Below are 27,267 nucleotides of genomic sequence, written 5' to 3' on the forward strand. Positions count from 1 at the left end.
TGAATAGGAAAGTGAAATTTATTCAATTACACACCCTCAAACCACATGCATTCTGCACATCTTTTTTAGATTTTGGCTTTGCAAATGGAAATAAAAAGAGAAAATATACTGCAATAAATACTGTAACAACAACATATACAAAATATTTGATTGTCCTCAATTTAACATCACTGTTATTTAAAATGTTCATGTGCATCTATCATAATCATCCTACCACACACAATTCTGACTAAACGCCTTAAAAACACCTTGATATGAAACTTATTATCTGAAAAAAAAAAAAAAAAAAAAGAGTTAAGAGTTATCACCATTGGAAAATGCATAAATAGTGCAAGTAATGAATTAATATGATATGAAAAGGCTGGAAGTATAACAGATTGCAAGTTTTAGATTATGTCCAGTGAGAGTAAACCAGCTCGGTCATTTAAGGCACTATCAAATCACTACAAAAACCAAAGACTAAGTCATCCCAACAAACTGTGCAAAAGTCCTTTACTTGCAATAGATATTCTAAAGCAAACTGAAAACTAAAACATCATTTTCAGACTGACAGCTAAAACTGATTAATATAAAATGCTACACACAAGATACTGACTGTCTTTGCATTCAACTGTGTTTGTATTGCATTTCCTCTGACTTTTTAGGTGTTAATTAACCTTGAAATTAGCCATTAGGCTCGTCTCGGAGTCTGCAGTGGTTCTTTTCAGGCATCCATAAGGCAAATGGGTTTATAAAGTGCTTCACTGTTTCACACACACATATGACTAACAGTATGGTAGTTAATATAATACAAATCTCAAGTATTTTTTCCATCTTCATATGACAACATATGAAACTGACAGTCTTTATCAGTATGTCAACAAAGGTTTGCCACAATTTTGGTCAACTGCCACATTAGAGTCACACAGATGTAACACTGAACACTACACGTCCACCGCCAGCTGCTGTTTCAACAACGCTTTGGCTGCTACAGAAGTTGAATTATTCATTATTATGAATTCCCTTCAGATACAGCCGATAACTATCATTTCCTCAGAACCATGCAAAAAAAAAACATGCAGAATAAGTCCATCAAAAGCAGGATCGTTCCATGTAACTTCATAAGACTAATGCAGCGGGCATGTTTTAGTATGACTGAATGAAAAGCATCCAAGCTGTTACTCATTCAGACTCCAACACTGGCTTTAACATTGCAGCACTAAGATTAAACGAATCTCTTATTAAGTGCCATCATGCATTTAAACATGACATCTATTCAACCAACGATGCCATCTTGTTTATTCTTTGACAGTGAACAAAATGGATGTTTATGTCATAGACGTTGCTTCGGTTTATACATATACTGTATAGAGATTTCATCTTTGTCTATTATGAAATAGGTATTTTCTCACCTTCTTTGGCTTTGGAAGCCAAGTATCACATTTTTAATGAGTGAGTATGAGTTTTTCCTTTTACAGAATTTCAAATGGCAACTGGGATGAAATGAGATGTAGCTGTTGGTTTCATCATCACACACATCCTTAGGGCTGGAGGGAGGAGAGCCGCCGCTCAATACACTGTCTACCTATAGAACAGACAAACAAAACGTACGTCAGAGATGAGTCGTAGTGTTAAATATTATTACAAATTAAAATAACTTCTGTATTTTAACATATCAGAATCAGTACTCCAGTCTTCAGTGTCACTCTTTCAGAAAATCAGTCTAATATGATGATTTGATGCTTAACATTTCCTATTATTATATTAACATTTCTTCTTATTCTTTTGTCTTTACTGTCACATTTGATCAATTAAAGGCACAAGTTTTAATTTCGTTAAAAAAACCTCACTGACCCCAAACGTTTGAAAGTGTGTCATACTTACATTTGTTGATACTGTTTAGATCTGCAGTCTCTGTAATAGTTAAGGACAGGCCCTCCATCAGCAGTAAGGCTTTATGGTATTGCTCTACAGAGTCTTCTCCGTGATGAAACATCTCGTCCAGTGCGGCCGTCTGTACCTGATCACACAAGAAAAGAATTCAATTCATACTTTTTATTAGTGATATGACACTGATACGGTTCTCCTTATATTAGAAGAAACACAATGCGAGTATGTTCATACCATCTGAATGGTGTGTGTGTAGATGAGTCTCTCAGCTGTAATGCTGTTGATGCGGTCCATCAGTCTTTGTTTGCTGCTGAAGAAGAGCTGGAGTTTCTCAGTGAGAGAACGGCAGGAGTTCACACTCTTTTTATACATCTCGTTCAGCTTACATACTACTGCAAGTGCAACACAAACACAACATAACATCGAATAAATGTCTTAATTTCAGAATATGCTGTTTTTGACTGATCAAATGCAACAGTAAAGACATTTACAATGGTACAAAAGATTTCTATTTTATATAAAGGCTGTTCTTTTGAACTTTCTATGACTGACCTTGTTTAACAGATCCTGATGGGTAGAGTTTGCCTTCTTTGATCCCAGCCATCGCTGTGTGAAGTGCAGAGGACAGCAGCTCAGCACACTTCATATAGAGGACCAGCTGTTCTGCAGAGCTACATACACATGTGCACATCACTCCCAGCGTATATGACTTAAAATCACAGACATCACACATAAAGCACCTACGTTGTATCTCACCTCCACTCACGGCTCAGCAGGCTGACCTGGTCGGCCACTACGCTCTGCTCTAAGAATGAAGCATCAAGTGCCACATTCCTTTCAATCCCACTGTCCTTTGTTCCAGCGAGCTCTGTGATGCAGTGGGAAAAGGCTAGAATGAAGCGCAGTTGGCTCAGCAAGTCCGTATGCCCCTCCTGTGGTTGAAGAAGAGCAGGACATCAAATCTTGAAATAATCGATGAAACAATCCAAAATTACAACAGGTGCCACAATAATAGCAATGAAAACCCCTGCTCTGCAACATACTCAGAAATGGATTCTTTTAATTCACTAAAAATGCATTCAATTGATCAAAAGTGACAGTAAAGTAACTTTTACTGATACAGTTTATTTGAAATTTCTATTCATCAAAGAATCCTGAAAAAAAAATGAACAGTTTTGACAAAATCATTAAGCAGTGGTTTACAGTTCACAACTATTTACAACATATATAATAAGAAATGTTTCTTGAGCAGCAAATCAGCATATAATAATGATTTCTGAATCTGAAAGATCATGTGAGACTGGAGAGTGGAGTAATGATGCTGAAAACTAGCTTTGCATCACAGGAATAAATTACATTTTAAAATATATTCAAATAGAAAACAGGTACTCTAAACTGTAAAAAATATTTCATACTGTTAATGTTTTACTGTATTATTTTAAACAAATAAATACAGTCTTGATGAGCATGAGAGACTAATTTCAAAAACTAAAAAACAACAACAACCCAATAACTGTTTAATTGGCCCCACAAATTCATTTTCTACATATTTGTGTAAGTTTAATGTCTCTCGTATCATCTTCGCACATAATACAATGTCACATTATAATCAGGATAATATACAGTCAGTCAGTCAGTCATTATCATCACAAAATTAACCACTTCAGAATGACGCAAGACCATCCTGATCAACCTTTCTGGGTTTCTTTTAATATGACAACTACCTGGCTGACTGTATCCTTCATAAATAATGTACAGCCCAATTATTTTACCTCCATAAGCGTCTCCTCTGGCAGTTCAGGAGGCACAAAAGCCACATCCTCACATAGGTTTGTTGCTGTGGCATCTGTGTAACCACAGCGCAGACCGTCAGGCGAGCTGTAAGCCTCGTGCACATGACCGTAGGTCCAGCCAGGGCTTGTTGGGCTGAGAGTGCCCACTTCAACAGCAAATGATGTGAATTGGAGAATCATTGTGAGTCTAACAGATACTGCAACATGCAAATACAACACATGTGTTTCAGTCTCATTAAGTAAAATAATATAAGTGTCACCTGAGAAGCGTCTAGGTCGAGTGGCATGAGGAGGTGTGTGTCCATATTCAGGAGAGCCCAGAATGAACACAACTCCAGCTGGACTGCCTGAGCCCTGCTCTGTGCCATCACTGCCACCAGGGGGCGCTAGAGAGATTAGGACAAAATTGCATTTTTAACAGCAGATTCACTGAGGACAGTCAGTGCCTCATGGCATTTTAAAACGCCAGGTGGTTTACTTCTTTTAAGACGACAGCTGTGAATTTCCTTTTGTATGCTGAGCATCAATGAATAGATTTTAACAACTATAGATTCCTGTGGGGACCCTGGGAAAAGTACAGTGATAGGGCTGCATGATTTGGAAAAATAAAAAATAACATAAACATGTAAATGCAATCATTTTGTATAGAAATTGTGATAAAGATGTGATTACATGTAAAAAAAATAAAAAATAAAAAAATGAATCCAGGTTAACTGATTTTTAAAAAGGTAAACCATCAAGGTTTCATTTTGGTGGAAAAGCGTAATGGCTGACATCACTGTTAGCGTTGAGCTCACACCTGTTGTGTCCATGGGTTTCTCTGAATTTAAGCTCTCACAGCTGCCCCTGTCAAACTGATGTCCAAACACAGCCTTCAGCAGCTTATCTGAGAGACGGCCGGTACTTAATGACCTACAACACAAATGACCCATAAACACAGCTGTAGGGAACAAACTCATCTAATAGCAATCATATCACAGCAGTGATTCCAGTGCTGATTAAAAAATATAAATTATCATCATTATTGCGTCACAAGCTTTCTTCACCCTTAACTAAAGCCAAGTTGATTAATACCTTTTGACTGTGTCCCTTCTTTCTGCTGGCCTGAGAAGTGGCACACGGGGCCCTGTAGCCGGGCACATTGCCAGATCTTTTAGGTCAGACATGGTTTTGTTTCGGGTCATCAGCCCTCTTTGAACCAGTACTGTACTTGGAGTTTGACCGGAGACGGGCCGCCGATACAGATCCCACTGAAATGAAGGATATAGTCCAATATATAGCATGTTTGTTTCCAATAAAATTCTATTTCTGACAAAATGCTAATTTCACTAATGTTCAGATATTTTTTTTATAATATTCTGAAAGGAGCTTCTCATGCTAATATTGTAAAATATTACAATTCAAAATGACAGGTTTATTTTAGTTTCAAATGTAATTTATTCCTGAGTTTTCAGCAGCCACTAGTTCAGTTTGCAGTGTCACATGATCCTTCAGAAGTCATTCTAATTTGCTTGAGTTGGTTCCCAAGATATATTTAGCATTATTATTATCAATGTTGAATACAGTTGTGCTGCTTAATATTTTTGTGGAAGCTGGGATACATTTTTTTTCAGGATCCTTTGATGAATAAAATGTTCACAAAAAATAAAATGTATTAAAAAATGATTTTTAAATCTTTACTGTTTCTTTTGATCAATTTAATGCATCCTCACTGAATAAAATATTAATCTGATAATTAAAATATCAATTTTAAATATACATTTTTCAGATTAATGCATTTTAAATTAAGTAATAATGTATTTTACATACTGTAGCATTGTGCTAAATCAAATGACTTCCTCTTTACTATGGTAGTGGAGTTGTTTTTTCTGTTTATGTATGTCACGTAATGTTATGCAACGGTTACTTACTCTGTGCACTACGTTTTCTGGATTGTGCCGATGACTCCGGAGTCTGTGGGCTTGGTTTTTGTCCATGGCTGTGATGTCAGGGAAGAGAGGAGAGACCTGACCAGGCTGTTTACACACATCTGAATCCCCTTTCACACTGCACGTCGGACCCGGGATATTGCCGGAACATTGCCGGGTCGCCTTCCGTGTGAAAACAACCACGTCCCGGGATTGATTCCGGAATTGAACCCGGGTCAGGGACCTGGTAACATTGCCGGGTTCAACCCGGGACGAGCGCTGTGTGAACAAAAGCCAGAACTAATGCCGTCTCGAATTGATGACTCCTTTACCGGCTGGTTCGAAGGAAGATCAACGTTTGCAATGAAAAAATATGTGCAAACTGTAATGAAGCAGAGATCAGGTAGTTCCTCACTTTCCGCGCTGACGCCGAGTTCGTTCGCTTGCTTCAGTGAATGTATAACGTGCCTAACGTTTTCGACTCATACATTACACGTCACGTGTCATTACGGGATCTTTAAGGGTTGTGTGTGAAAGCACGCACATACCCCGGGTAATCACTGGCAGTGTGAAAGTGCAAAATCTAGCGACCCGGGTACAATTGCCGGAACACTTTACCCGTGTATTTGCCGGAATGGCAGTGTGAAAGGGGCTTGAGAGACAAAACTGCAAAGTTGGAACAAGAACACTTCAAAATGAAATCGATATGCAGTGAAACATGCATTTTACCTGCAGCATGCAACCCTGTCCTACTACCAACAGGTTCAGGCTGATTGGCTGTTTCAGGAACATTTCCCACTGAAAAATGTATAAACAACACATCAGCACTCTCTACATGATATACAAAAACATATAGCCCCAAAACACACAAACCAAGGCAATATTTCTTTTTTTATTTTAATATTTGTATAGCATTTTAGAATCATTTCAGTTATTGGATTTTTAATACCAGTTAAGTTAAGAAAAACACTGATTTCCATGATAAAAAAAATAAAAATGTTTTATTTGCAAATGATTTCTATTATTTGCAGCTTCCTACTAAAACTACAGTTAGAGTCTCTTCCTCTATTAGGGATTTATTCAAATCAAAACAGCTCTACAGTGAGCTGGTTTCTTCACCCTGTGGGGAAGGTAGATACGGTCTGGATCCTCCTGATTCTGAAGAAGCCCTGGTTCTCCCAAATGTTGGAAACCCATTTGAGAAGCAGTGTTTTACAGGTGCTGCTGTCCTGAAATTAAAGAAACAGAGCTCATGTGTTGATGCACAAGGGAATCACAAGAGGATTTATGTATCTAATTCATGTCAGAGAGAGTGAAAAATAAAATAAACCAATAAAGCCAACCTGTCAGACACTAGGTTGTGCTCCATCCTCTGGTAGTTGTGTTTTTGTGTCGGCACTGGAACAGGCACAGACTGAGCGTAACTACTGTCACATGACTCCAGAGGCCTAGAGGGGGGGGGTGAATGATTGACATACATTTGTTCCCTAGTGATCTGGGAATTACTTTCATCTCTAAATTCACACATTCTCCAGTCGTGTTAACTCCGACAGCTGTCTCTCACTTCACACTTGCAAATAAAGCCTACTGTTTATTACAAGCTGTTTGCCTTCAGAGAGAGAAAGAGAGAGTGTGTTTTTATAGTCTCTACAGTATTAAATGCTAATCTCCATACTTAAACACACACAGTACCTGGAAGGGCTTGGAGAGGCTGTGACAGATGGGGAGGATGATGGTGTCTGACCCACATCTGGCAGTGAGTCTCTAGAAATAATACACATACATGTACACCGTTATGCTTAAACCATCCAGCTGTTTAATATACACTAGTGATTAAAAATTTGGGTTCGTAAGATTTCTTAATGTTTCTGAACGAAGTCCCTGATGCTCACTTTGCCATCATTGGAGTAAATTAAGATATTATTTATTTTATTTATTATTATTAATTATTATTTAGTTTTAGCAATTTTTGTCAATTTAAACTAAATAAAAGTACTACTTTAAATAAAATCAAATTTAGTTTAAGTCAAATACATGTTTTAATCTCAAATGTATATTTTATTTCAGAGTAAATTAAATGATATAACTATTTTTATTAGCAAATTTGGTTAACAGTAACACTGATTTTCATGATCTTTCTAGCTATTTGTAATTAACGTGATATAAGTTTGTAAAAATTGTTGATTCTATACTATACATATAAACTTTTGTAAATGGCGATATTATTGCACAATTTTATTGTTTTGCTGTATTATTAATCAAATAAATGCAGCCTTGATGATCATAAGAGACTTAAACATTTTTTTTTACTGACCTCTAACTTCTATAAACGTGCATCCGAACTAGTCTCTTAACTAGGTCATAAATTCATAAGTTGACAGACACAGATGTTAAAAAACAGATATAAAAAACGGAAAATCGGAAAACAGATATAAGCAATTTTTGCTACCATGACTAGTCTTTCCTCTTCCTTGCACAAATGTGTTAATGCATGAACAGCCCTCTTCACAGGACCATAAAAATGATCAGCAGGTCAAAAGGTCAAATGATACCTCTTAAAATGAAACATGAAATCCTGCCAAGCATGCAAACTTTTATATTAAGCGCAGAAACAAAATGCTTCTGTGCATTTGTGTTGTATAAATGTGCAGGCTACAGTTGAGGAGTGTGTCACATGTAACTATACACGCTATGTGTGTGGGCTGTCACTTTAACACTTATAGTATGGAAATAATGTTAACCCACTTACCCGCTGAGCTTCAGACAGTCCTGCCCTCCTGCACTGACGAGTTCACCTGCAAGAGTTATCAGATTGAGAGTTTGTATTTGTGCAAATGAAGTGGTTTTGTCGATTACATAATCCAAAGTAGGTCAATGAGTGTGACGGCTCAACTTACTGTTGAACTGAGCCGGCACCATCACAAAGTCATCAGACTCTGAGGAACACGAGTCTCTGAGCAGGGATCCTGGAGATGCTGTGGGGTTCGTTTGAGGGAGGGGCCTTGGAGCTTCAGTTTCAGACTGTCAAGAAAAAACATCATATATACACTACTGTACAAAAGGATTCTTTGATGAATAGAAACTTCAAAAGAACAGCATTGATTTGAAACAGAACATCTTTAGCGTCACTTCTGATCAACTGAATGCATCCTTGCTGAATAAAAGAATGAATTTCGGTAACACTTTAGAATAAGGTTCCATTAGTTAATGTATTAATTAACATGAACAAACAATGAACAATACATTTATTACTGTATTTATTAATATTTGTTAATGTTAGTTAATGAAAATACAGTTATTCATTGTTAGTTCATGCTAATTCGCAGTGCATTAATGTTAACAAGCACAACTTTTGATTTGAATAATGCATTAGTAAATGCTGAAATTAACCTTAAGATTAATAAATGCTGCAGAAGGATTGTTCTTGCTTAAATCATGTCAACTAACATTAACTAATGGAACCTTATTCTAAAGTGTTAAAGTAAAGTATTTTAAATTATTTATATATATATATACACACATATACATACATACAGTACATACATATATATGAGTTCTCAAACTGTTGAATCGTAGTGTAGTTATAAGGAATTGTATACACTATATATGGAGCATAAAAATTAAATTACACCCCAAAGAGAGAATAAAATGAATGTATCATGTGCTATTATTACGTTACCTGAGTAGGAGTGAGGCGAGAGGTTGAAGAACCACTGCTGGAGCTCCCAGAGGCGGAGCTGGGATAGGTGCGCATGGGCACTGGAGAAGCTAAGAACACACTTAAATGTTACTTTAACCAAAACTAGAGTAGATTAGCATAAACAAAGTCATGTGCATCACAATCTTACATTTCTTCATGGAGTTACTGGCCTCCAGGAAAGGATGGTGGAATAATTCATCTAGAATAGACAATAATCACTTCATCATAATCACTTCATCATAATCACGTCTCAGTGTTGTAAAGTCAAGTGTGTGATTGTGCATGCGTGTCCACTGACCGAAGTCCATACGTTCCCCGTGGTTCCTCTGCAGCAACCCAAGTAGAAGATGCCTGAGGTGACTGGAGGTTTCCCGTGGAATACTGGGAAAAGCATTGGAGTTAGACACTGACAGGATGGTATCTATCACAACCTACACAGTTACATGTGCATGTTTATACTGTTGTGCAAGGGCTCTGTGAGTTACACTGTACTTGACAGTCTAAGTAGAAAAGTGATACTCATAAATGTAAACATTGCAACAGTCTAAATAAATAATTAAAACCTGACCATGAATGATGGAAAGGAATGAAAAACAATGAGAGAAAAGAAACCGGTTATACTGCACCATCCGGTGGGGTTACTGTCAAATACACCTTACATTCACAACATTAATAAATATTATCTGTGGTCGCATACACTACTGGTTAAAATTTAGTTAGTAATCTTTTTGCAGGTCTCCTATGCTCAGCACGGCAGCATTTATTTGATAAATATAAAAGTACTATTCAGAAATATTATTATTATTTAAAATGACTGATTTCTATTTGGATATATATTCATATATAATTTATCCCTGTGATGCCAAAGCAGTGTCACATGATCCTTCAAAAATCATTCTAATAAGCTGATTTGCTGCTCAAGAAACAGTTGTGTCGTTTTGTGGAAACTGAGATAAATTGTTTTTCAGTATTCTTTTAGGAAAAGAAAGTTCATGAAAAGAACAGCGTTCATTTGAAATAGAAATCTTTTGTAACATAAAAAAAAAAAAAGTCTTTACTGGCACTTTTGATCAATTGAATGCATCATCTGAACAAACATATTGATCTCTTTAAAAACAAATGTACCAAGCCTAAACTTTTGTACGATCATGTACAGCAGGGACCTTTGCACCTGCAGTGCCCAAACTAAACTGGATCATGTTGATTGATGACTAACATACAGTCCTCAGGGTCACTTACCTGGGACTCAGGCTCCGGTTTCGTTCATAGAACAGCCGCAGTTCCTGAGGGGTACTTGCCTGGAAAAAGATTTTACATAGAGGAAGAATTTGAGAATTACTTAAATTACATAAAGTTCATCTGAACTATTTTTCTGGATGATAAAATGGGCAAAAAACCCGAAATCAAAATATCTTGTGACTAGGACTAGTAAGCAACCACCAAGACCACCCTAGCAACCACACAGCAATCCTGTAATGGGCCTCCAGAAACATTTTAGCATAATGACAGAGGGTTTGCAAGATCAAATACCACTCAAATCTAGTTCAATATTGTTGGTTCACTCTGCACTGCCTTTTTAGACTTATAGTTGATACTGAATTATAGATTGTGGTGAGCAGTTCATTACTATTTGTAAATTACTTTTTGGGCAAGTCATGGCCTAGTGGTTAGAGAGTCTGACTCCTAACCCTAAGGTTGTGGGGTTGAGCAAGGCACCGAACCCCTAACTGTTCCCCGGGCGCCGCAGCATAAATGGCTGCCCACTGCTCCGGGTGTGTGTTCACAGTGTGTGTGTGTTCACTGCTCTGTGTGTGTGCACTTTGAATGGGTTAAATGCAGATCATGAATTCTGAGTATGGGTCACCACTTAAACTCTGTCCGTTTATGATGTAAACGCATTATTCCAGGTCCGAGGTTAAATCTTACACTTGAGTGTCTGTTTCTACAAATCATAAAGGCTTTCTGATGGCTGCAGAAACAAGCCCTTAAAGCAACATTTCCTTGAATGAAGTAAACACAATGGTTAAGACAGAGATGACTGATCGGTCTTCTAAATGAACTCAGCGACCCATTTACAGACTGACATTGTGTTACAGGACTGTTCCTCAAGAGTTCCTATTACCAACTCTTTAACTAAAACGCTAAAAATATGAACCCATAAATAGATGTTGCTGTGATGGTGTGATCAGACGGGATTCACACGTTAGCCATCTGGACTCCAGCTGTATGACAAGAGGTCAAATGGGTAAACTTCACCCACAAATCAGTCCTACTAACAGCAGCACCTGGCTTAGCTCGAAGGATCCCAATAATACTTGTTGGCATGCATGTCAACTCTTCAGGATTCTTTTATGAATTATAATAACTAATGACCAGCCTGTGGCAATATTCCGAGTAAGTATTGCAGCAACAAATAACACGAACATGCATATTTTTCAATATGAACATGACGCAAAAAAAGAGAAGAACTCTCTGTTCTAGTAGTAAACCCACAGAGATGTCACCCATGTGAGTGGGCGAGTGTGCGTGTGTGTAGAGGTGTGAGTGTTTGTTATTAAATCAGAGGGTGTGTTTAGTTGCATAGACGTGTTTTGTTTATCAGTGAGATGTCACAATTGTGTTTCACACTCTGCAAGGCATAAACAACTGAGGGTGCCAGCCAGCTGAGCTTTCGCAATTAAATCATTCCAGAACGTTCAGGACTGACGCAGTAGAAGTTAATAAACAGTGAGATTGCTAGCATTTTTCCTTGATAATAACAATACGCTACTGTTTAAATGTTTGAAATAATAATAATAAAAAAAGTCATCAATAGTACACTTATCAATACTTATTCAGCAAGAATGCAAATTACAGTACATTTTAAAATACATTGAAATACATAAAATATATCAAGTAAAATATAACATTTTAAAGCAGTTATTTTAAATTGTAATATTGTACAATATTACTGTTTTACGGTATTTGAAATCAAATAGATTTAGCCTTGGTGACCATAAAAGAAAACAGATTTTTAAAACATTAAGTGCATGTGCAAAATATTAGACCTAAAATACATTACTTATACCTCATACTGAATCTGTAGTTGTTCTTCAGGCCATCCTTAAAAAGATTTTGTTTGCAGTAACAGTAATAAAAAAAAAAAAAAAGGGTCGGTAGGTCGGTCTATATTTTTTTTTTCAAGTTTCACTGTAAAGAAAAAAGTAAATTGTTGTAATGGTGATGACGTCGGTATGAATTTAAACAAATTAGCATATTGTGACGTCATTGACTGGGTCTTCAACCCGTGCCTTCCGGCGCATCATAGCAAACCTCATTTTGATGCAGGCTATATAGACCACAAACAAATTAAAATCTTTGTCAAAAACATGTTTATTGCATGAATATCAGGTGAGAAAAAAAATGAGGTACTGTTTTACTTGCATCCACCGCTACGTATCCATGCAACCTACAAATGAGAGAACGTTTACTTTGCTTTCTTGGGTTGTCACTTTTGTGAAAAAAATCCTGTTAGATTTGAGGGACAAATGTTCATTGAAACGATTGTAAAATCGATTTTGCATGTCTAAAGTTTTATACGGCAAATAATACAAATTATAGGTAAATCCACGGACAACAGGCAGGAGGAATATAAAGATTCAATATATTGGTAAATACCAATATTTCTGATGATTTATTGGCGTGAAGATACGTGCAAAATGACAAACAGGAGTGCAACATTTTCGAAAAACAATAAGCAGAGTGGACTGCCATAATGCAAAACATTTACTGCAGGCTTCAACATGGCTGTGTTTACGATTAAATTTCAACAACAACAAAAATCGCATAGGCGATTTTTTTAGGCTATGAAAGAAAATATTTTTTCGAATATTTGTCGAATTTAAAATAAAAATCCACATTCGAATGCGCATATGAATTTTAGGTGTGCATTAAGGAAGCTGCCTTATGAGCCCCGGTACGTGTTCCATTCCATCTGGCCTCGCGCACAGCTGTGTCTACACAACTTCCAAAGGCGGACGAGCTCGACACGCAGTATCTGCTTTCTCATCTTTCACCTCGTGTACGCGCAAATATTTTTAGTTTTTTCAGCTATTTTGACAGCCCTAGGCGATTCAAGCCCGAAACTGTATGAGACTGAATACCGGCTGAATTCAAATTTCTGTTGTAAAAAGAGAAACATTGTGCAGAATTATTATTTGCTGTTATGCGTGTTTGTCCGAAGCTGCAGTTGCTGTGTGACGCCTGTTCAAAAAAAAAAAAAAAAAAAAAAAAAAACCTGGACGCGCTCCGAGAAAAGGTCGTTAAAATCATTTTCTTATTTTCGTTTTCGAAACTTGTGTCGGTTGATTCGTGCAATAGATTTTCGAACATAAAGTGACAGTCGACATAGTCACGGTTTTAGACTAGAGAGAAGGGATGGGAAAAGATCTGGGCACAGTTTTTCCAGAACTTTGTGCCAAGTTAAAGCGGTGTCGAGCTGTTTTAATGAATTTTTTTAGATGTATTATGGTGCCCGAACCCGTATGACTTTGAACAGTGACTGCGAACATTTAGTTTACTGCAGCCGCAGCCATCATTACCAAGCGCGAACCGTTGACTCTGACAGTGAGTGAGAGAATGAGACGAAGCGAACGCACAGGCCACAGTGTGACATCCGTGTGAACACAGATGATGTCAAGGTTTTTTTTTTTTATTAAAGAAGATAGCCTTCATTTGTATGTAGGCCAAGGCAATTTATATATTTACAATACTTAAATATAATTAATAGTATTTTATTGCGTTTGTATTAGTTGTTTATAAAAAAATAATTGGTTGGTCTTAATGCAAATTTACAATCGACAAGTCGGTCGGACTACAAGCAAAAAAAAAAAAAAAATTGAGTCGGTGCTAAATTGACAGGGTCGGTCGGGTTACGGCAAACAAGAATATTTTTAAGGATGGCCTCACAAAGAGAGAGAGAGAAAATGTTTTTTTAAAGAGATAAAAATGAAGCACGTCATCATTTACTGACCCTCGTGCCATTTTTAATCTTTACACTTTACACAGATGCAAATAACAACTTCAATTCTGGTCTGTTCCAGAGACATGACGACAGGATTTTAATTTTGGCTAAACTTTCCCGTTAAATAATTCCATAATGTTTAAATGGGAAGTCTAAGAATATATTCCACGGAAAATTTAAAAGCCACCATTCAAAAATAAAAGAAAGTGATTTGAGTGTGTTAAATGATGCTTTCTCTCTCTGGGTCATACATCAAGTCTGTTTTTGCTAGTGTGTGTGTATGTTACGGACCTGAAATGGGGCTTTGCCAGTCAAGCACTGGTAGATGATGGTCCCTACACTCCACAGGTCAGCTTTGGCATCATAATTCTGTGACATGATGACCTCAGGAGCCTGTAAAAATGAGCAAGACAAGTAGCAGTCTCAGTACTACAAGTCACTCAAGAAAATCTGGAGTAAGTCAAACAGAGTTAGTCTGAATATCTAACTTTATTTCGACAAATAAAATAAGTACTTTATTATGACATATACTGTACATTTCCTGTAGGGCTACACGATTATGAAAACCCATAAAGGCTGCAAATTAATAGATGTAAATAGATGTCCTGCATGTTTTAGAGTGAAGCGCAGCACTGTGTTCTTTTACATGTAAAACTTTACAGTAAAATGTTACAATAATACATATTATATATTTCATAATTTAACTTAGTAATAATAATAAACTCAATACCTTAATAAAATAATAAAGAAATTCTGTGTTTTTTAATCACATTTTAAGTTGAAATTGCAGATTTCATGCATCCCTATTTTCCTGAACATTTGGATATTACAGAACATCAAGTCAAGCACTCACCATGTACATTGGAGAACCACAGAGCGTAGCAGCCATTGTGTTTCCCTGCAGATACCGTGCAAAGCCAAAATCAGCTGGAGAGAGAGAAAAATCAATGTATGGTGCGAAGGACTAAATCTGAGTGCTTGTGAAAGATGTTGACAGAAAGTGTCTTTTAGCTATTTGACTTTACACAGCTGTGTAGTGACACACTGTGTCTACAAAACACTCAAGAGCAAAGAGAACAATGTCATCAAGACCTAAAACAAACCACATTCATACCAAAACCAGCACTGCCAAAACTGATAACTCAATCTCATAGCCTCATAATCAGTACACACAGATCCATGACCAGTCTTTTTGTTTCCTTTAGCAAAGGGTTCATAACGGTGTACTTTGACCCGGAGCACTCACCCAGTTTGATGCAGATGTTGTTGGGGTTGGACCTGCGCCCTGTGCTGTATGAAAGGAGAATGTTTTGGGGCTTCAGGTCACGGTGGACGATGCCTTTACTCCTTAAAACACTCATGGCTCCCGCCAACTGCTGCAGCAACACACGGATCGTGTCCTCGCTCAGAGAGCCTTTAGCTATTGAGAAAGTTAGGAGCAAACACCTGATTTCATTTCGGTTTACTACATTAAGGATTATTCTGATGAAAAAGCAGAACTGTGGGACATTACATCATTGTTTACATTGAGTTAGCACCTCCAAAAACCCCAAGCCCCAAGCCTCCCCCCTTGTTTCATGAAGTCTTATTTTTAGCCCCCATGTTTTTCCACTGCAGGACAGGGCAGATAACAGACTGACAGGTGGATGAGGTCAGGCTGGGGCTTGAGTTTCAGCAGGGGATCTTGGTTCTGTGCCACTGAGTCTGTGGCAAGAGGTGAGCGGGTGAAGGCAAACATGACCCCGACGAGGCTGGCATGAGACCTTACAATGCTACAAGTCTGACAGCTTTAAATAGAGAGGTCAATGCGAACATGGTAAATATAGCCATGCTGGAAACTTTATGGTTAGATGAAAGTGCATTTTAACCCTGAAGAAGTGTGCATGTGGAAGAGACCACTTCGAAAGGGGCTCTATTTGTGGCAGCGCAAGTGTGAAACAAGCTTTTCCCAGAGATCCTGAATTATCTTTCTCAGGAACGATCCGGCAAGATGTTTGTTTGGAAAATATGTCTCTTCAGTTTCAAGAGACCAAGACCAAAGCAAGTTCAGGCTTCAAACTTTTGAGAAAATTCTGTCGACAACGATCAATCTTTTTTATCCAAACTTTAAGATGCATCCTCCTTTGGTGAATAAACAAGATGCTGATGAATAAACAATGCAAAAGGATAAAACTTTGCATTGTTTATTCATCAGTATCTTGTTGTGCATCCATTTACTGATGGTTATTATCACTCATTAAAACTATTAAAACTATTTTGTTAATTTAAATAAAGCTAAAATAAAATCTAAATACTAAATTGCCTTGACGAATAACTGAAATAAGATCAAACTGAAATAAGCTGATTGAAGCACTAAAATTGAAGGAAACTGAAATGTTTACATCAAAAATTCAAGTTGAAGAACTACAATTACTATCTAGAAATAAATAAAAAATGTATTTGTTGATTCTACTGCTTCTTCTGTCAGGTAACATTCACCCCAATCCAGGCCCTGATCTGGCACAGCTTGAAACCCCAGAAGATTTAAAAAACAGCAGTGGATTAAGTTTTATTCATTTAAATGTGCGCAGTTTAATTAATAAAATTGATGCAGTTCGTGTCTGGGCAAATTCGACTCATTGCGATGTAATGGTTTTGTCTGAAACGTGGCTGAAGTCAACGATTACAAATAATATGATTAACATTGACGGATACAACATTTATAGGACAGATCGCACCAGTAAAGGAGGGGGAGTTGCGATCTATGTCAAAACGGCATTGAACTGCACTTGGATTGATTCGATCAGTAAACCAAAGTGTTTTGAATTGTCTGTAATTAAGTTACATTTCCTAATGGTGTGGATTTTACAGTAATGGGATGCTATCGTCCACCATCGGCATCTCACGAAGCTTTAATACTGCTGTCGGACTATCTGAAAATGTCTTCAGACAATGACTTTGTATTATTGGGAGACTTAAACTGGGACTGGTTATCGAAAACTTCAAACGCTTTTAAGGACTTCTGTGATGGCCTAAATATTTCGCAATTAATCAACGATCCAACTCAGTTGAATTTAAAACATATGGAAAAGTCTACTCTGCTTGACGTTATCCTTACAAATTCTCCACAAAAGTATTCTTCAGTTGGAATATTTAGTAATGATGTTAGTGACCATTGTACAGTAGCCTGTGTTAGAAATTGTAAACTTCCTAAATATAAACCCAAGTTCATTTTAAGAAGAAACTATAAACATTTTAGTGAGCAAGCCTTTTTACATGATTTGTACAATAGTGATGTTTTCCATGTCTGTGATATGGCAGATGTTGATCTGGCCTGGAAGTATTTTCAAACAAACTTTTTAACCTTGATTAATAAGCATGCACCTGTAAGAAGATTAAGAGTCCGCGGTAAAGATAATCCATGGTTTAATAAATCAATATCCTTCTCCATTAGAGCAAGAAACATTGCCTGGACTAAGGCAAAAAAAAACAACTAATAATGCTAGTGACTGGGAACAATATAGGGCATTAAGGAATATTTGTACAAAAATTATAAAAAATGCAAAAAGTGGGTATTACCTAAACATGATAAATAAATATTTTAATGATCCTAGTAAATTTTGGAAGCTGGTCAAATCATCAACGGGGTCTATTCCCCCTCCAGCAGTTCCTGATTTACTAAAGGTCAAAGATGAAGAAATTAAGGATAAAAGTGATATAGCAGAAGGTTTTAATTTTCACTTTAATAATGTAGGCTCAAGTTCAACAACTTATTCAAGTATTCCTGTAGACGATAAAGATAATATGGCCATCCCTTTAAGTAGTAAAAGAAACCATTTTAATTTTCTTCCTATCTCTCCATCCCAGGTTTGTAAAGCTCTGTTAACTCTCGATTGTAAAAAATCTGCTGGCCCTGATCAAATAGAGCCTTATTTTCTAAAAATATCTGTGGACTTGATAGCAAGACCGATTGCATCTATTTTTAATTTAAGTCTAAGTAGTGGATTGATACCAAGTTCATGGAAGTCAGCAGAAATTCGTCCATTACTGAAAGGTGGAGATTGCACTTTGTTGGATAATTATCACCCTATTTCCATACTATCTGTTACAGCCAAAGTGTTTGAATCCCTGGTAAATGAACAGTTAAAGCACTATTTACAGATTAATAATATTTTAAGTCAAACTCAGTCAGGTTTTAGACAAGGACATAGTACTATTACTGCTGCAATGTCAGTCACAAATGACATTATTACTGGATTGGATAAAAAAAAAATCATGTGTTGCACTTTTTATTGATTTATCCAAAGCGTTTGATTCTGTGGATCAGGATCTTCTTTTGCAAAGGCTTAAATGTGTAGGTTTTAGTAGTACAGTTTTAAAGTGGTTTTCAAATTATTTGACTGGAAGAACTCAATGTGTGTCTGTAGATAATTATACTTCTAATCCATTAATAGTGAAGACAGGTGTCCCTCAAGGTTCAATTTTGGGACCAATATTATTTTCTATTTACATAAATGAACTTGGTGTAGGATAAGAGACTGTAAAAGTACACTTTTATGCAGATGATACTATCATTTATACAATGGCTTCATCCATAAAAGTGGCAATGGATTCCTTACAGAATGCTTTTAATTTATTTCAGACTTCACTTGATAATCTAAAATAATAATCTAAAAAAAACTAAATACATGATTTTCACACGCTCCAGATTATCACTAAATGATTTTATGATTCAAACTTTTGATGGTACTCTGATTGAGAGAGTCGCACCCTATAAATATCTTGAAATTTGGCTGGATGATAAATGTACTTTTAGTTCTCATATTGATATACTTTTAAAGAAATTGAGACCAAGATTGGGTTTTATTTTCGTTTGAAAATTCTTTTTTCCTTTGTTGCTCGAAAACGATTAGTGCAAAGTAACTTTTTGCCATGATTGGACTATGGTGATATAATATATATGCATGCGCCCCTAGATTCTTTGAAAAAATTGGATGTTGTTTATCACGCTGCTTTACGATTTGTGACTGATTCAAGTGTGTGTACACATCACTGTAATTATATAAGTTGACAAATTGGACTTCACTGTGCTTGAAGAGGAAACATCATATGTTGATCTTTATTTTAAAAGCTTTACTGGGTAAATTACCACAGTATATATCTAATCTATTGACATACTGTACTAGTATCTATAATACTAGATCAACAGTTAAACTTTTACTCAAGGACTCAATTTTCCATACAGAGCTAGGTAGATCAGCCTTCTCTAATTATGCTCCTCATGTATGGAATGAGCTTCAAGGTATATTACACATGAAATATGTTCCATCTCTCACTTCTTTTAAAAACACTTTAAAGTCTGTTTTTATAGAACGGTGTAAATGTTTTAGTAATTGATTGTAGGTTGTGTTGTCTTTCAGATTTCGAAATTTCTTTGTATGTTTATTCTGTTGTGGTATGTATTACTTTGTATTTTTGTTTTGTGCTGACTATCTTGACCAGGACTCCCTGGTAGAAGAGATATTGTATCTCAATGGGACTTTCCTGGTTAAACAAATAAAATAAAATAAAATAAAAAAACTAATATTCAACTAAAACTGTAAAAATAGTTAACTAATTAGTAACACTGTTAAATGTAATATTCATCAAATCTAAAATTGAATATCCATATTTCATCATGTACATTATAATGTTGTGATGTCTACATTTACTTGTTGCATTTATTAGCAGGTTTTAGTTTTTAATATTTAATTTTTTTATGTAGATAAAATAATTTACTGTATTAATATCAACCATTAAATAAATGTATAAAAAATATGTATAGGCCAGTATTTTAATTCTTGAAGCATCTCACTTTGTCAACAGCTGCATACATGTTCAAATCTTTGCTGAGTTATGAAGCCTCTGTGCTGCTCCAAGACTCTACATAAAAACTGTGCTAAAAATAGACCAAGCAGGTAGAATAACATGGAGAAATTAGACACCTCACTTGTAGGATTATCCATTTACTAATCTGTAATAACAATCAGTGGCACATATACACATATGGCACATGCTGATATGAGGCTTGTGTACTTACAGTGTAAATACTCGGCTAGGTCTCCTCCATTGCAGTACTGTAAGAGGACAGGGAAACACTGTAAGTGCATGTCAACACAAAACAAACTCTCATCAAAAGAAAGAGTAATCAGAGTAGCACAAGGGCTTCCAATGACTTTAAGATGACAATAATAACAGACAAGTGTGAATCAAGCTTAGCATAAAAGACATTCTGCAAGGGGAGGTGAAACTTGACCTTTGATTTTTTTTCTCTCTACTTAACACCAAGTCTATTTTGAGGTTTACAGTGGGTGTGTGAGAGGTGCAGCATTGCATCTGGACTCACCTCCATGACAAGATAGACACATCCCGATATCTCCTGCAGACAGAGAAATGTGATGCACCATTTAACATTTACAATTGAGTATATGAAAAAAACACCCAAAACATGCCATCTGACAGCCATGGCAGGGAATCTTCACTGTCTAGATCAGGACAGACCTCAGGCTGGACTCACAACAGATGCCAGTGAGTCACACTGACTCATCATACAAAACCTACAATTACCTAAGCTTTCTATAAATAGTCTGTTATCATAGTGTGAGCTCCCATGCAATACAAATCACGATGTGTGCTTGCATTTCACAACAGGTTTTATTTGATGCACTCTTTCAGGTGCAGAAATGTCACATTTTGTGCTACAGTTATTTATTATATTAATATTAAGATTTATTTTTCCATTTTGTGAACTTTGATGGGTGTGTAGGGCAAGGAAAATGTAATGCACAGGAGGAAATAACAGAGCTGAAGTTTTTGTTTTGTTTTTTTCAAAGTTGTGTTCAAATCTAAAAATAACAATAATTAAAAAATAAAGTAATTCAAATGCCGCTGTATTTCATGTGTAAGGTAAAAAAAAAATAAAGAGGATTATTTTTACTACTACTACTACTTACTAATGATCAATTATTTATAAAAAATAAATAAATTAATAAGAATAACCTTTAAAAAATATGATAATATTAATTTATTAATATTGAGTAATAACAATAAAAAAATATTACTATTATAATATTAATTTTTAAATAAATATTACACTTATTCAAAAACAATTACAAATAATTAAATTCATAAATAATTATAATAATAATAATAATAATAATTATCACCATTATTATTATTTATGAATTGTGTGGATGTCCTACTGTATTCCTTTAGTAATAATATATATTTGGCAGCATTTCAAACCACCGTTGGTATACCAAGGAAGTTTTAAAGATGTTTCCATTTAGACTATTATACTTTAAGCTAATCAGTGCACAAAAATAAATGCACACATTGCGACAAAATGCTTTTTGCTGACAAAATGACCTGCATAATCAAACCGAATGTGGATTGAAGGTGGGTTGTTACCCCTTCGTGTCTATGAATTTTACTGAACAAATCCTGCTCCTGAAAGGTTAAATGGCACGGATCAATATGTCCGCACACAGGCCAAGTGCCATGGTGACCAGTTTTAATGGGGCATTTACATGGCCCACTTCTTGTGCAACAAAAGTCCCATTTGGCTGATTTCCATGCAGGCTCTGCGTGTTACCGCAGTCAGGACAGAAGCAGGAGGTGTCATTACCCACAGATGACTGACATACAGATCAGCTGCCAGCCGGCATGACAGACTGCTGGGAGCAGCATGCTTTAGTGAGAATGTGTGTTAAAATAGCATATTACATGAGCAAAAAATTATAACAGCCCTGTATGACTGCAAAGTTGTGTAACAGCTAATTTTATAAGTGTGACACAAGTATTATGGATAAAAGCTTAATGTTAAGCTTCCTGTTTGTGCGTTTGTGTGCTGAACCCATGAGAAATGAAACCAGGTCATCAGCAGTAATGCAAAGTAAACTAAGTAAAGCCCTGCCCAAGACTATATACCAAACACAGGGCAAAATACACATATATTATCTTCTAGACATATTTAGAAGGCCCTGGAGACAACTGTCAAATCATTATGAATCATAAACATACAAGACAAAGGACTCTTGCAACAACAAAAGACTTAAATAACATAAAGCTTAACGAACAAAGTTAAAGGTTTCCATGAGTGTGGGATGGGTTTCAATAAGTACAAGTGTCATTTCTTGTGTTACTGTTCAGCTTTTATGCACCTGTGCACACTGCTCTGTCAGGTGAACCCACTGCTTGCCAGCTGTCTGCTGAGCAAAGGATAGACCCTGGTGCGCAAAACCATGACAAATACTGTCAGGGCTGGACAGAAGTAAATTAGACTGATCCTGGATCCAGTTAAAGGGGGTAATCCTGTAACTGCAGGCTTGTAAAGTATCAAATACACCTGTGTTGGTTCTAGCAGTGATTGAAGAATGATGGAGTGAGCACAAATGATTAGTGTGCATGGACTGTCAGGAGATTCTCTAAGGATAATGTGGTGGGAGGTTTGACGAATTATCCAGTGTGGTTTATTCAAATGCAATTCAGATTTTCCATTTAAAAGAGCGATCTGGGACTAGATGGCTTGTGTAGTAGAGTAAAGCTGTTACACTAAATATACATAAAAAAAGAAATAATTTCATTAGCAATTTACTTGTACATTAATTTAGATCTGAGATTTCCAAACTTTTGTGTAAGCCGGACCCCTATGACCTATAATATATTTACTTAAAGCACTCCCTGAGATTTTAAGTTAATATTTCTACAATTTAACAAACACATTCATATGTTCACTCCTCTTTTGTCGGTCAATGACATACAGGTAAACAAATACAATAATTTGCCATAAGGATTTTATTTTGTTTTTATTTATTGATTTTTAACTTGTAATTGATTGATTTTTATATATTTCAATTATTCAATTTAATAAATAATTAAAACATTTGAAATTATTATTATTATAAAGAATTACATAAGATGACAACGAAAAATGGTAAATGCTGATAAACTGTAATAATATAAAATAATTACTTATTTAATGTGATTAATTCAAATGTATTATTCTTTTATCTTGTCTTTTTTTATTTTTACAGTACAAACAATCTGAAGTAAACCTGTCACACTTGCTCAAGGGCACAATACTGCAGGACTGTGTTGTGTTTCTTAATCTCTCCACACCTGAGACAACCACCTGTCTGTCATCAGATCCTCCTGACTGCCTGGAGTCTTGTCCTCTAGTCATTAAGATACACTGATAAGGGTATCCTACAGGGCCGGCCCGCGGTATAGGCAAGTGCTAAGGGCGCCACTCATCCATAGGGGCGCCAGAATGAGTGAACGAGTGAATTATTATTATTTTTTTTTTTGTTTATAATAGGCTACTATTTAAAAACCATTAATTCAAAATACTACCAAATAAAGCAAAAAAAAAAAAAAAAGTCCGGCTCTTCAATCTTCCCCCGCCCATCGAGTGCTTGAAGTGCGTCAGAAACAGAGCGAGCGCACGATCAGTTGTTGGTAATTTGTTGTGTAGCGTGCCCGACGCCGCATCCAATGTAGACAGCACTGCTTTTGTTAACACACAGCTCGTAGAAACGGGCCTGGCAGCTCGCGCCAGTTCTAGACACGGTGAAAGTTTCCTGATTGTGACGGAAGGCCGAATTTACATGACACATTATAAATGAGCATAGTCTGCGATAGATACAGTGCCAAAAACAAGAGAAGAGGATAAAGACAGAGGTAAAGAGATGTAGTGAATGAACAATTTATTGCATAGGAGTAAGATACTATAATTCATGGCAGTTATTTTTACCTTAAACTTAATGTTAGCAGTTGTTCTGAGTTCTGAGTCCCCAGACTGTGATTTTGTACAATCATGTCAGTTTTAAGACGCATTTTATATTATCACTTTTTTATTAATGTTTTACTCTACAGTTGTGCAGTTTTGGGGGGATACAGTACAGGCCAAAAGTTTGGAAACATTACTATTTTTAATGTTTTTGAAAGAAGTTTCTTCTGCTCATCAAGCCTGCATTTATTTGATCAAAAATACAGAAGAAAATATAATATTGTGATATATTATTACAATTTAAAATAATTTGTTTTCAATTTATTATACTTTAAATTATCATTTATTTCTGTGATACAAAGCTGAATTTTCAGCATCATTACTCCATTCTTCAGTGTCACATGTGACATCCGGTCTATCACATGATCCTTTAGAAATCATTCTAATATGATGATTTATTATGAGTGTTGGAAACAGTTCTGCTGTAATGTGTGTGTGTGTGTGTGTGTGTGTGTGTGTGTGTGTGTGTGTATATATATATATATATATATATATATATATATATATATATATATATAAATATATATATATATATGCTAAATCATGAACACAATGACAGGGTGAAATGGGCTGTAATGCATGGGGCGCCAGGTAAAATCTTGCCTAGGGCAGCAAATTGGTCAGGGCCGGCCCTGGTATCCTACATCAGACAACGTCTGTTCTGTATGCATATGAAAGAGACAGACAGTTAAAAGGGAGTCCTGGGCTGCCAGGTACTAGCTAATGCATGCACAGGTGTCAGGTGTTTACTTCAACAGACACATAGACATCGGTCATGTCTGCCATTGTGTCTTGCCTGTTTATTTTTAGTACTTTAGCCACAAGAGATATCTGAGGTGGTCAATTTTCTGTGCCTCTCGCAGAGTCCAGCTTGAAATCAGAGAGATGTCAGATAATGATTCGACTGATTCTGATGCAAGAGAATGCAACATGGAATCATTACTCATGGTGAGTCAGACATAGACTGCATCTATTCTCCATGGCTGCAAATGCTGATAACTCTCCCACCGAGCGTGACGCCAGGGGCGGGGCTTAACATTTAACCAATCAGAAGACTCGAACTGCACCCATAATGTCAACACTGAGCCATGCCATTTTGCAGCTATAAATATCTTTGGTAACATGGAAAAAAGCTATATGTTTTAATAGAGTAAAAACCTCTTAAAATAACACAGTTGGCTTACACATATACCGCGAACAACTAACTTAAATTCGTCCGAGTTATAGCATGCAATTAGTACATACCTGAAAGTCAAGTAAACTGACAATGTTCTCATGTTTCAGTTCCTGCGAAAACACACATTCACTACATTAGCGAGCAGAAGTCATAATGATTTTTGATAAACCTTCACACTGTTTATATCAGCTAATCGCTGTTTTGCCACACGTAGAAGCCTTTCAGACCGCAAGAAGAGCTCAAGTGACCTCGCAAGTCGGATTTCGCAATGTTTACTTTTTTCCTGAGGATATTGTTTTAATAAATAAATAAAATTAAATAAAGAAAACACGTATAGCAAGCAAACCTGTGCGCACACAGACGTACCCTGAGTAGGAAACTCACCTTTAATATCCGGATTTCTTTTCCTAGGAGCGATTGTGATTTGGCTAGGTTTTTCTTATTAATGCATTTCACCGCCACTTCAAAATCATGTTTCTGTGAACGAAGACATCGATTTACGTTATGACATTCGTGTCGAGTGATTATTCACACATAAAAAGCCACAGGATACAGCTTAACAGGCATCAACATAACGTTACCTGTTTGTGTCTTCCTTTGAACACCACAGCAAAAGCGCCGTGTCCGATCAGATCCTTCCTGCTGAACTCGTATTGTCCAACGCTCTCCATCGCGTTACGTTATAGAGATAAAAACTGCTCCGTTTTAATCTCCGCGTCTATCGCTTCCCATCCGCTGTTTTGCAACCAAACGAGCTGACACTTCGGTCATGATCGGTATTCGCTACCTACTTGTTGATAAAAACATAGTTATTGTCAACATTGTCGTATTATGTGAGAACACCTTTGTTCAAACGAATGTCACCAAGCGTACAAAAGTATAATAAATTCGATTGGGACACTGTGAAAAGCAGAGTCGGTCGTGACGCATCGGGTTTGGCGTCGTTTGCTGCACTGTTTTGTTCGTCACTTTCCAAACAAAGCTTGAACCTTGCGTGTGCATTTGACGCATGCGCACCACGTACTGTTTGTTTTACTGTCTATGACTCACAGATTGCTGCTGTTGACTTTTTTCAGTGTTGTAGGTGGAAAAATATATACACTAGTGTCAAAAGGTGAGAATAATAAAAAAATATATATTATTTTTGAAAAAAAAAAGTATCTTGTGCTCTCCAATGCTACATGTAAAAACAGTAATATTGTAGAAAAAATTGTAGAATATTTTAAGAATGTAATTTATTCCTGTGATAACAAAGCTGAATTTGCATCATTACTCCAATCTTCAGAGTCACGTGATCCTTCGGAAATTATTCTGATTTGATGCTTAAGAAACATATATTATTATTATTATCATCATCAATATTGAAAACAGCTTTTGTTGCTTAATACTTTGGTAGGAACCGTGGTACTTTTAAAGATTCTTTGATGAACAGATAGGCCTAGCTCAAATAACTGTTAGGCTACTTTATACCAATTCAATGCATCCTTGCTGAATGAAAGTAGGCTATTACTTTTTTCCCCTCTTTTTAAAACTCTTATTTAGACAGCCAATCAAAACTTGGGTTTGACAGTTTTTTGACAATTGGGTTTGACAAAGAGTAAAAAAATGAAAAAATAAATAAGTTTCAACAATATAAATTTTACAAAAAATATTCATTATTATTAATATCATGATGTACATTACACACCATCAACATAAATACTAAATTGCAGATAAAAAGAGTAAAGTTAATGAATAATTAACAAATTATTTTCCATTAAAATCCACACAAAACCCAATTTATGAATGCATATGAGTGTATTTATTTAGTTATGGATAGATGGATGTGTGTTTGTACATGGTAACAAATGTTACATAAACTGCCCATGTTATGTTAAATTAAATTGTCTGTCTGCCCTTTGGAAAGTTACACATTAACACCACACATAAAGTCAGAAGATTATATTAATCTAAGATTATCAAGATGCCCTTAAGTGATACTAAATAACGAAATCATATTACATAAAAAGCA

At 36.1% G+C, this 27,267-nt stretch overlaps 1 protein-coding gene across 1 annotated transcript; it reads right to left on the bottom strand.

Annotated features, from left to right (window-relative positions):
- LOC132114418 (serine/threonine-protein kinase ULK1-like) lies at nt 1–26,233 on the bottom strand. Its single transcript, XM_059522504.1, has 28 exons — nt 25,838–26,233; nt 25,641–25,733; nt 25,325–25,366; nt 20,636–20,668; nt 20,330–20,366; nt 15,518–15,691; nt 15,125–15,198; nt 14,563–14,664; nt 10,509–10,567; nt 9,568–9,650; nt 9,418–9,468; nt 9,249–9,337; nt 8,467–8,590; nt 8,319–8,364; nt 7,262–7,333; nt 6,913–7,017; nt 6,689–6,798; nt 6,299–6,367; nt 5,573–5,691; nt 4,737–4,912; nt 4,462–4,574; nt 3,923–4,048; nt 3,642–3,808; nt 2,626–2,801; nt 2,422–2,540; nt 2,104–2,261; nt 1,864–1,999; nt 1–1,564 (listed from the first exon to the last, which is right to left on the bottom strand). The coding sequence occupies exons 1-28, from the start codon at nt 25,925–25,927 to the stop codon at nt 1,521–1,523; spliced, it is 2,787 nt and encodes a 928-aa protein (XP_059378487.1). The 5' UTR covers nt 25,928–26,233; the 3' UTR covers nt 1–1,520.
- Nucleotides 26,234–27,267: the final 1,034 nt, after the last annotated feature.

This window comes from Carassius carassius, chromosome 34 (assembly GCF_963082965.1).
Source record: "Carassius carassius chromosome 34, fCarCar2.1, whole genome shotgun sequence".
In the NCBI taxonomy this organism is placed as follows: domain Eukaryota; kingdom Metazoa; phylum Chordata; class Actinopteri; order Cypriniformes; family Cyprinidae; genus Carassius; species Carassius carassius.

Coding starts and splice junctions, on each gene's coding strand:
- LOC132114418 (XM_059522504.1), bottom strand. CDS start 25,927: ATGGAGAGCGTTGGACAATACGAGTTCAGCAGGAAGGATCTGATCGGA. Junction 8,591..9,248: donor CTCGCCTCACTCCTACTCAG/GTAACGTAATAA, acceptor TTTTCTTGACAG/TCTGAAACTGAAGCTCCAAG. Junction 4,049..4,461: donor GAAACCCATGGACACAACAG/GTGTGAGCTCAA, acceptor TAATCTCTCTAG/CGCCCCCTGGTGGCAGTGAT.